The sequence below is a fragment of the Diachasma alloeum genome, unplaced genomic scaffold, assembly GCF_001412515.2.
Source record: "Diachasma alloeum isolate Michigan unplaced genomic scaffold, Dall2.0 Dall_scaffold_00310, whole genome shotgun sequence".
Taxonomy (NCBI): domain Eukaryota; kingdom Metazoa; phylum Arthropoda; class Insecta; order Hymenoptera; family Braconidae; genus Diachasma; species Diachasma alloeum.
In genome coordinates, this window is record NW_021680449.1 from 382260 (window position 1) to 391941 (window position 9682).

At 36.0% G+C, this 9682-nt stretch overlaps 1 protein-coding gene and 1 long non-coding RNA gene across 2 annotated transcripts in view; one reads left to right on the forward strand and one right to left on the reverse strand.

Moving 5' to 3' along the window:
• LOC107039898 lies at positions 1–909 on the reverse strand. The gene is made up of 3 exons (XR_001460981.1): positions 802–909; positions 500–592; positions 1–105 (listed from the first exon to the last, which is right to left on the reverse strand). It is a non-coding gene; the product is annotated as an uncharacterized LOC107039898 (long non-coding RNA).
• Positions 910–1596: 687 nt separating this feature from the next.
• The window catches only part of LOC107039897 (splicing factor YJU2), a 74319-nt gene continuing 66233 nt past the window's right edge, over positions 1597–9682 (forward strand). The window contains exon 1 of the mRNA XM_015259762.1: positions 1597–1827. Within this exon, the coding sequence (XP_015115248.1) occupies positions 1804–1827 (24 nt within the window). The 5' untranslated portion in view covers positions 1597–1803. The remainder of the gene's footprint in view (positions 1828–9682) is intronic.

Below are 9682 nucleotides of genomic sequence, written 5' to 3' on the forward strand. Positions count from 1 at the left end.
GGACATTCGGAACTTATGGGCAAGGACATGGGGAGATGATCGGAGTAGAATCAATCCACGATCTATCATGATTTAATTTCCCATTCGACTTACTCGGCTCCATACCTGTAAAAAAAATAATTAACATTAGTAAATATTTCCTTGGACAGTATGAGACACTGATACTTTCGTCTATTAAAAATTTAATTGCAGTAATGTTCAATTTCAATAACAAAAGGTAAATTTCATGAATGATCTGATGCCAGAAATGGAATCCAAATTCAAAAATATTCAAAAGTATTTCTTTTTCCAATGTCTGAATGCTGAAGATGACAAATTTTATAATAAATCAGTAAGAAACTAAAAATTAGCTGGTCTTCGAATTTTCAATTAATTTCCAATGAAAAACGTCATTTTATGTATGTGAAAATTGACAACTAAAATCTTACATTGGATTGGAGTAGAGATAAGAAAAATATATTGTAAATTTTCGGTTAAAATTTGGCGTTATCGATCTCACCTCGATTTATTTATCGCATTGAAATTGAGTCCACTATTGGATTAAATTCATCCTTAGTCTTTCTCACAATCAGTAGATTCTGTCTCGTTGAACCTGTAAAATAAAATAGCATTTTCATTTTACACTTTACAATTAATTATAAAATAAAATTAATGAGGCATTTATCCCCGGAAAGAGTGAGTTTAAGAGGAAGTTTGAGGGGAACTTTTTTGCAACTAAAAAAATGTCCAATTTGGAATTATTTTCGACATTTTCACTTATCATCACTCATTATCAAGATAATTTTACAATCGACAAATTACCTTTTTTTTCTGCTCCGAAATAGCGGTTCATTTTATATTTGTTTTTTTTTCCAATGATTTTTTTTTTGCAAAATATAATTTGTTATTTTTTCCTTCGTCGTCTCATCTTTTTTTTAGATTCACTTGCAGTAAAAAAAATGCAATTTTCTCATTCACAGCAAACCAATTGTTTACTTTTTTTATTATCATTATTGAGGCTAACACTGATGTCGTCGAAATTGAGTATTGAAAATCCGCCCGATTCACATGTTTCTTCCCCACTCCACGTCATCGCTGAAGCATGAACTGAAATAACAAAGGCACGAACCCACCCATTCATTTCTGGCCTATACTCCGTGCAACACTGCTTTCCGTAACCCAATTTCAACTCGGTTACGAACTTTAGTTGACGAGTGTACAATCCCTCTGGTATAAACGACCTCCTTCCCCTGAGAAATGTTCACTTATGAATAATTAGCTTGATTTTGAGACTCAGTCATTTTTGCAATTGATCGCCATCCAATTTTCCATACGATGACTGATTTATTTTTGGAAAAAATTAGCACCCCCCCGTTGACAGGGGCTGGTAAAAAAATAATTTTGTTTAAACAAAGCATACCAAAGAACTAAAAACATTCCGTCATGATTCGCCATCGAATTGCCTGGCTATACCAAGTTGGATTTTTTTATTACCTCCGAACCTCCCGCAAACGGTGGCGAGCTCTCTTTGTCACCTACGCCGATTGATTTTCCTCTCATTTTCAATGGGGCCCTCCAATGCAGTTTGACTTCCTTCCCTCTATTCTTCATAGTCTATGTTTGTTTTGGCTAAATCATGAAGCTAAAATGGACATAACCTCGAAAATCCAGTTGAATTTTATCATGGCGATGATTATCGATGGCCGTGTTTTTTCCAAAACTTTACGAAATTGATTGTTTGATTTTTTGTAAAATTTTGCAAATTTATCGTTAAAGAGGAACAACATTATAGTTACTTTCTCTGGCTTTTCACCAACTTCAAAAATGTCCGAACGTAAAGTTTTGAACGTAAGTACATTGAACAAGAATTTTTGCGAATTTCCTATACAATCTAGAAGTTTCTATTTGTTTCCCGTATCATTTAATAACTCGGAGTTAAAAGAAAGGAAAATGGCCCTTCCTCAATTCTCAAGGGCGCACCGTCGATTGCTCGAAAGAATGAAAGTAATCACATAGCAGAGGGTAGGACAACATGGACATTGTTTAATGTTTGTAACTACGCAATATATTCATTAATTAAGCTCAGTCTGGCCTCATCAGGAAAACGGAAAATTCTATTTTAGAAGGAAAAAAAGCCTAACGCCGTGTTTTGAACAGTTTAATGAATTATTGACCTTTTAAAAAATGGAAAAAGTCCATATTGCCCTACTCTCCCCTAAAAGTGATCACAAGAGCAAAATTCAGTGGTAACTCAAATACGGAAACTTTCCGTAGGATTTGATTAAATTGATTAATATTCTATTGAGTTCTAAAGAGAATAAGACCATTTTTCCACTAGATTAAGAATTTGTTCTATGATTAATATATAAATAAGTTCAATTAATGGACAAGTTCAACCCGCCTGAACTGGCGTTCGGTGCCCACCCGAATTAAATCCACTGGCTCGGTGAGCAACGTGCCGCCCGTGTTACGGTTAGCGCGGTGTTGCCACATTGGAGCCCTATACGTGAATAACAATCTACACTGCACACATTTTCCTCGAATTAAACACCATTTATGCTCTAAAAAAAAAATTCGCTTTTTTTATGAGACGCCAAACACGGCACGTGATAGAGATGTTGACGTTCCCAGTATGTCTGAACTGAAACGAACGGCGTGGCAACAGCGCGGCTAAAAACCGACTACACGAGTCCACTAGCTCCGGGCGGCGAGGCGTCGCCTTTCGCCTAAATTATTATTTTTCATGGTATTCATGGGGTTTTCAAGGGCTAGGAATCTTACCAGTCCATTCTGGAGGGTTTAAACTAGGCATTGTAATTTTTACCAATTTTTTTATACATAATTTTGCATGCAACAAGAAAAAAATCGAGAAAAGGTGGCGCTTTGCTCATTGAGCCAGTTCAGGAGGGTTAACCTTTACACCGAATCCTTAAAAAAAATACACGTTTACCATACCCCGTTCCCTGTCAGACCGTTATTTCATCTGGATCGCATTTGTCGTTTGATTGAGCGAATGATTCAATACTTTTTATAACAGAAGCTTCAAATGAGGGCTAAAACGGGGTAAGGTCAAACAAGAGAGGGTTATACAATGGAAAGGTCAAAAGGGATGGGTTGAACAGAAGAAGCAAATAGTGTGAGTGTAATCTTTTATTAAATTTATTTTTTTTCTTCGCACATAAATATTTGTTCGGCACATTTTTTCACATAAATTGTGCGTGTTAATCTTTCATTCTCGAATCAATAAAAACATGGCGTTCATTCTGAATAATTGGTGCTAATTATTATTTTTTATCAATTGCCTCAGTGAATAAATTAGAAGAAATATTGGTGGTTTTATGGATCTATGAAGGTGAAAAAAATTAAAAACGTGTTGTATTGATTGGAACTGATGGAATAGAAAGCTACTGAAAGTTTAACATTTTTTCTTACATTATTAGCAATATCAATAGTTATACATTGCGAAAGCTTTGATGGCGGTCGCCAGGGATGGGAAAATTGAGAATTTGGCGTTCCTGAATATTAAATTACATTTTTCTTTCGTAATCTAAGAAAAATAATTGGAGATTACAATTAAGTATCAAGTTGTATATCAGTGACCCTTAATCCTTTGAAATTTATAATTCTTCTGAATCAATTGAGAAATACATGAGTTTTTATTAGCACTAATCGCAAATTACCAAAATATTTGAAGGAATTTTCAATGACCTCTGCTAACTATCAGCGATAGAAATAATCTAATGAAATGCCATCGGAGAATACTCGACTAACCGGGAATTTGCTTTCTCAGATTACAGATTATTGAATAATAAATATTCACAATACCGAATTACTGGAATGGGCAAGTAATTTTATATGGTAGTTCTCCAAATTACATGGGTAATTTGGAATCTGACTTCGACGATTTTCCAATTAGCTAAATAATTCATTCGTTATTTCCCAATTACTTAATTGACGGGTGTTGGGTTCGGGTGAATTGGGGTTTATTTAGTATCATAAACAAAACAAAACACAACTCAACCTCGTAGCCACTAAAATAATATTTTTATTTAGTGGATACTTTCAACTTTGAAATGCTAGGTACATCTGCACTTACCATATCGTCTTTGTCACTGCTTCCATCAGAAATCAGTTTTTATGTTGATCAAATGGGAAATAATTGGGTTTAGACTCGAAAATGAAAAGAAATCAAATGATGATGGAAGAAAATTTAATGACAGATATCAAAGGTTTGAATACAGTTAGGAATTTGACAACTGAATTTAGCAGAGCAAGAGAGAGATCAATTTAATGAGTTTACCTAATTTACACTAATTTGGAGTCAAGGCCAAAATAATTATGATGTGTGGAATTCCGTACTAACCATTATACATAATCCAGAAATGATTTCGCTATCACAATTGAGGTAGGTTCACTGAGTCGCATTTATGATACATATGCACTCCATAATTGTTTCACTGTATTTGTACAGAATTTGGTTACTTAGTCCAATAACGTTTATAATAATTATCTCCAAAGAGTCCTTTTGTTGATTACTCGTAATGGGAAATCTTGTAGTCCATCAGCCGATTCATCGAACAAAAGCAATTTCACTGCTTATTAACTATGCGGGATTTGACACTACGAAGTTGGGCGTAGTTGTCTCCAATTATCACTTTCGATACTCAAGTATCCGCGTAAGCACCGGGTAGAAGACTTTTAACTGATTCCGGAAATAAGTACGACGAATCTTGAGGAGTTCGCCCTTTGGTATAATCGTTTTCGATGCTAGGACGAGACTGACTTCACCTTCCGGGATTTTCGACTGGTGCCCGTGGACACGTCAGTTGCACGAGTTCAATGCCCAAAGCGGAAGTGTTCCGATGCTGATACATCGTTTCGAAACCTCCGCCTTGTTCATCAGATTCTGTCGATGAGGCCACGTTTGAGATTGGGGAATCGAAGCGTTTTGCTTGCTCGATTTTCCAGAATATTCTTTTGAAGAAGAAAAAATTTTTAATTTGATGAAAATTATTTGAGTATAAAATAGCATATTTTCAAACACGATACGGGATGATTTACTTTAATATTTCCAAATTCCCTTCTGTAATTTGGAATTGGAATAATCACACAGAGAAAAAAAAAAGTAAATTGAAGATTTTTTTTTCTACTTTCTGCAATCTGCAGTTTAGAACTTGCATCCGGCTAAAATCTAGAAAAAAAAACAATTAATTTCAGAAAATAAATAAATGAAATTAATCAATGAAAAAATGATGGTTTCAAGGCAAAAATATTCTGGAATCTATCGAATTGAGGGATTAAGTTCCCCTCTTTAGCACATTTTCAAAATGAAAGATATTTTGAGAATTTTGAATTGAACGTTTGAAAAAATGGAAAAAAATTGTCCTAAAATGATGACGCTGAAGTTAGCAGCCGACTTGGCAGCGAAAGTTCAGGGCCGTAGCAAGGATCTGTGGGGCCCCATACCTTAATACGAAAACTGAAAATTGTTCCTATTTAAGTTCTAAATTCCGAAATGATCTGGAACAGCCTCCCCATTCTCCACAATATGATCAGCCCCCTTTGTTCAGGCCAAGGGGGTGGTAGGGAGATGAAAATCTCAATTTTTGTCTTTTTTTTGTGGAAGAAAAAATTTCTGCAACATAAATAGCCAGAACCACCAGCACATTGTTATAAAAAAAGATTAAACGAAACACCCTCGACCCCCAGGAAAATGATCAAGCCTTTCAGATTGGTCCAAGGGGGTGCTAGGGGGTGGAGAAATGAAATCTTCGCGTTTTTCAGGGGGAAAAAAATTCTCCGACTCATAATAAAAAAAACCACAAACAAATGTTAATGGAAAAATACTCAGTGCAACTCCCCCTACCCCCAGAAAAATCATCAAGTCTTTCAGAGTGGACCAAGAGGGTGCTAGGGGGTGAAAAAATTAAATTTTCGCGTTTTTCGGGCGAAAAAAAAATCGACTAATAATACACAAAACCACCAATAAATATTGATGAAAAAATACTCAGCGCAACTCCCTCAACCCTCAGCAAAATTATCAAGTCTCTCAGACTGGTCCACGGGGGTGCTAGGGGGTGGAAAAATAAAATTTTCGCGTTTCTCGGGCGAAAAAAAAATCTCCGACTAATAATACGCAAAACCACCAATAAATATTGATGAAAAAATACTCAGCGCAACTCCCTCAACCCTCAGCAAAATTATCAAGTCTCTCAGACTGGTCCAAGGGGGTGCTAGGGGGTGGAAAAATGAAATTTTCGCGTTTTTCAGGGGGAAAAAAAAATCTCCAACTAATAATAAGCAAAACCACCAATAAACATTGATGAGCAAATATTCAGCGCAACTCCCTCAACCCCCAGAAAAATCATCAAGTCTCTCAGGCTGGTCCAAGGGGGTGCTAGGGGGTAGAAAAATGAAATTTTCGCGTTTTTCGGGGGGAAAAAAAAATCTCCGACTAATAATATGCAAAACCACCAACAAATGTTAATGAAAAAATACTCAGCGCAACTCATTCAACCCCCAGGAAAATCATCAAGTCTCTCCGATTGGTCCAAGAAGGTACTAGGGGGTGGAAAAATGAAATTTTCGCGTTTGTCGGGGGGAAAAAAATTTCCGACTCATAACAAGCAAAACTACCAACAAATGTTAATGAAAAAATAGTGCAACTCCCCCTACCCCCAGATTCATTTTTCTACCCCCTAGCATCCCCTTGGACCAGTGTGAGAGACTTGATGATTTTTCTGGGGGTAGGGGGAGTTGCACTGAGTATTTTCCCATCAACAGTTGTTGGTGGTTTTGCTTATTTTGAGTCGGAGATTTTTTTTCCCCCTGTAAACGCGAAAATTTCATTTTTCTACCCCCTAGCACCCCCTTGGACCAGTCTGAGAGACTTGATGATTTTTCTGGGGGTAGGGGGAGTTGCACTGAGTATTTTTTCATTAACATTTGTTGGTGGTTTTGCTTATTATTAGTTGGAGATTTTTTTTTCCCCCTGAAAAACGCGAAAATTTCATTTTTCCACCCCCTAGCACCCCCTTGGACCAGTCTGAGAGACTTGATGATTTTTCTGAGGGTAGGGGGAGTTGCACTGAGTATTTTCCCATCAACAGTTGTTGGTGGTTTTGCTTATTATGAGTCGGAGATTTTTTTTCCCCCCTGAAAAACGCGAAAATTTCATTTTTCTACCCCCTAGCACCCCCTTGGACCAGTCTGAGAGACTTGATGATTTTTCTGGGGGTAGGGGGAGTTGCACTGAGTATTTTTCCATCAACAGTTGTTGGTGGTTTTGCTTATTATTAGTTGGAGATTTTTTTCCCCCTGAAATACGCGAAAATTCCATTTTTTCACCTCCTAGCACTTCCTTGGACCACTCTGAAAGACTTGATTATTTTTCTGGAGGTTGAGGGAGTCTTTCCTAATATCTTTCAATGGAAATTTGTTGGTGGTTTTGAGTGTTTTGGAGCCAACAATTTTTTTTTCTTTCACTTCAAGGAAAATCAATTTTTGCACCCCTCAAACATCAACAAGTAATGGTTCCAGAGGGGTAAGAATCTTCATGAATGCAGGGGGGTAATGTCTGAACATTTTTCGATGTCGATAATTGATTTTTACCCCGGTTTTTGAATCATGTGTGCACTGGGCCCCAGGGGATCATGATACGCCCCTGTTCTGCTGCCAAGTCGGCTGCTAACTTCAGCGTCATCTAAAATGTTGGGCTCAGACGATTCAGCATCATCTGAAACCTTGCAGATTCATTATCCCCTGAAGAAACATTTTTTTCTACGTTTTAGCTCAATTTCAAATTTCCAAATTCCCTTTGAAAAAAAAAAAAAATTGTCCTCAAAAGTTGGGCTCAGATGATTCAGAATCATCTGAAACGTGCAGATTCATTATCCCCTAAAGTGGACAATTCACGTGAGTTCTGCCAAAAGGTCGTATAAACATTTTTTTTTGTTTTCCTCAAAATTTGTGCCAAAAGGTCGTATAAACACTTTTCGAGGGGATATGAAATCTCCACGTTTCAGATGTTGCTGAGTCATCTGAGCTTATCTTTTCGGAACCAATTTTTTTATTTTTCTACATGGAATTTGAAAGATTTTGAAAATTCAGGCCAAAAGGTCGTATAAACACTTTCCCAGAAAATATGAAATCCCTACGTTTCGGATGAGTCATTTGAGCCCAATTTTACGGGACAATTTTTTTCATTTTTTTACGCGTTTTTTTTCAATTAAAAAAAATTTTGTTTGGTTTTTCCCTAAATTTGTGCCAAAAGGTCGTATAAACACTTTCCCAGGGAATATGACATCTCCACGTTTCAGATGTTTCTGAGTCATCTGAGCCCAATTTTTCGAGACAATTTTTTCATTTTTTTTATGGGGAATTTTTCAATTTTTTGAAAAGGCGGATAAAATAGTCGTATAAACACTTTTCCTAGGGAATAATCAATTTTCACGTTTCAGAAATGTCGGGGTCATTTGAATCTAATTTTTCGGAACATAGTTTTTGGTTTGCTTAAAAACAATTAGGAGACTTTAAAAATTCGAGCACAGGGATCGTATACATACTTTTCCAGTAAAATTTTCTTTTTTCAATTTTTTCGTAAAAAAAAAGTTGTCGGTGGAAAACAAAAAACATTTTTAATTAATGAAAAGAATCAAAAAAGGAAAAGCAGGCCAGAAATAATGTTTAGATAGAATAGAGTGGAATCCCACCGTGATTTTTGGATACTTTCCGAAACAAAAAGTCAGTTCCACAAAAAAAATGAAAAATCTGCAATCCAGATGGAGAAAGGTGATACAACGCGGAATTTTTAACTCTTTTCGGAATTTCAGGACATTTCTGATGCTGTGAACAACTTTAAACCATGCTTAATCGAAAGAACGGGAAATTTTCGCCAATAATACATATTGAAGACTCAAAAAATGTCTTATCATATCTTCTGACACCCAGAATTTCAACAAAAAAGACGACAAAAAGTCGAAAATCAAAGAAATTGACTTTTCCGACGATAATGGCGAGAGTTTTTCGAAGCTCTTTTGATAGTAGAAAAGACCATCGGAGAAGTCTCTACAAAATTAAAATTTTCAAGGAACGAAACCGGACCAATTTTTGGCGAAATCAATGCAATTTTGTGTTAATCATTCATTCCAGATTAACTCAAAAAATAGTCTCAAAAAAAATCAGAATCATCTAAGCATGACTATTTATTAATCCCCCAAAAAACGGGAATACGCTTTTTAGTTTCGTAAAAAAATTCTCAATTCCCTGTGAGTAAACCAAAAAAAATTGTTTCCAAAAATTACACAAAAATAAGTCGAACTCATCTGAAACTTGCAGATTTTGTACTATCTCAGGAAGTGATTATACAATCTTTGGGCCCAAATTTGGACAATCTTCCAATTTATTCAAGACAACAAAAAATTTGTCTCAAAAAGTTAGGCTCAGATGACTCAGAATCATCTGAAACATGGAGATGTCCTATTCCCTAGAAAAGTATTTATAAGAACTTCGGCTGAAATTTTCACACAGAGAAAAAGTGGATTAGCTTTAAAAAAAAATCTAAATTTTAGAAACCGTGGCTTTTATCCTCCAGTTTTCTAAAATTTTCTACAATCTAGAACATTTTTTTTATTTTTGAGGGAGATTTTTGCAAAGAGTTCATGTAGGGTGAGATTATACGGTGCGGAGGGGGGGGGGGGGGAAA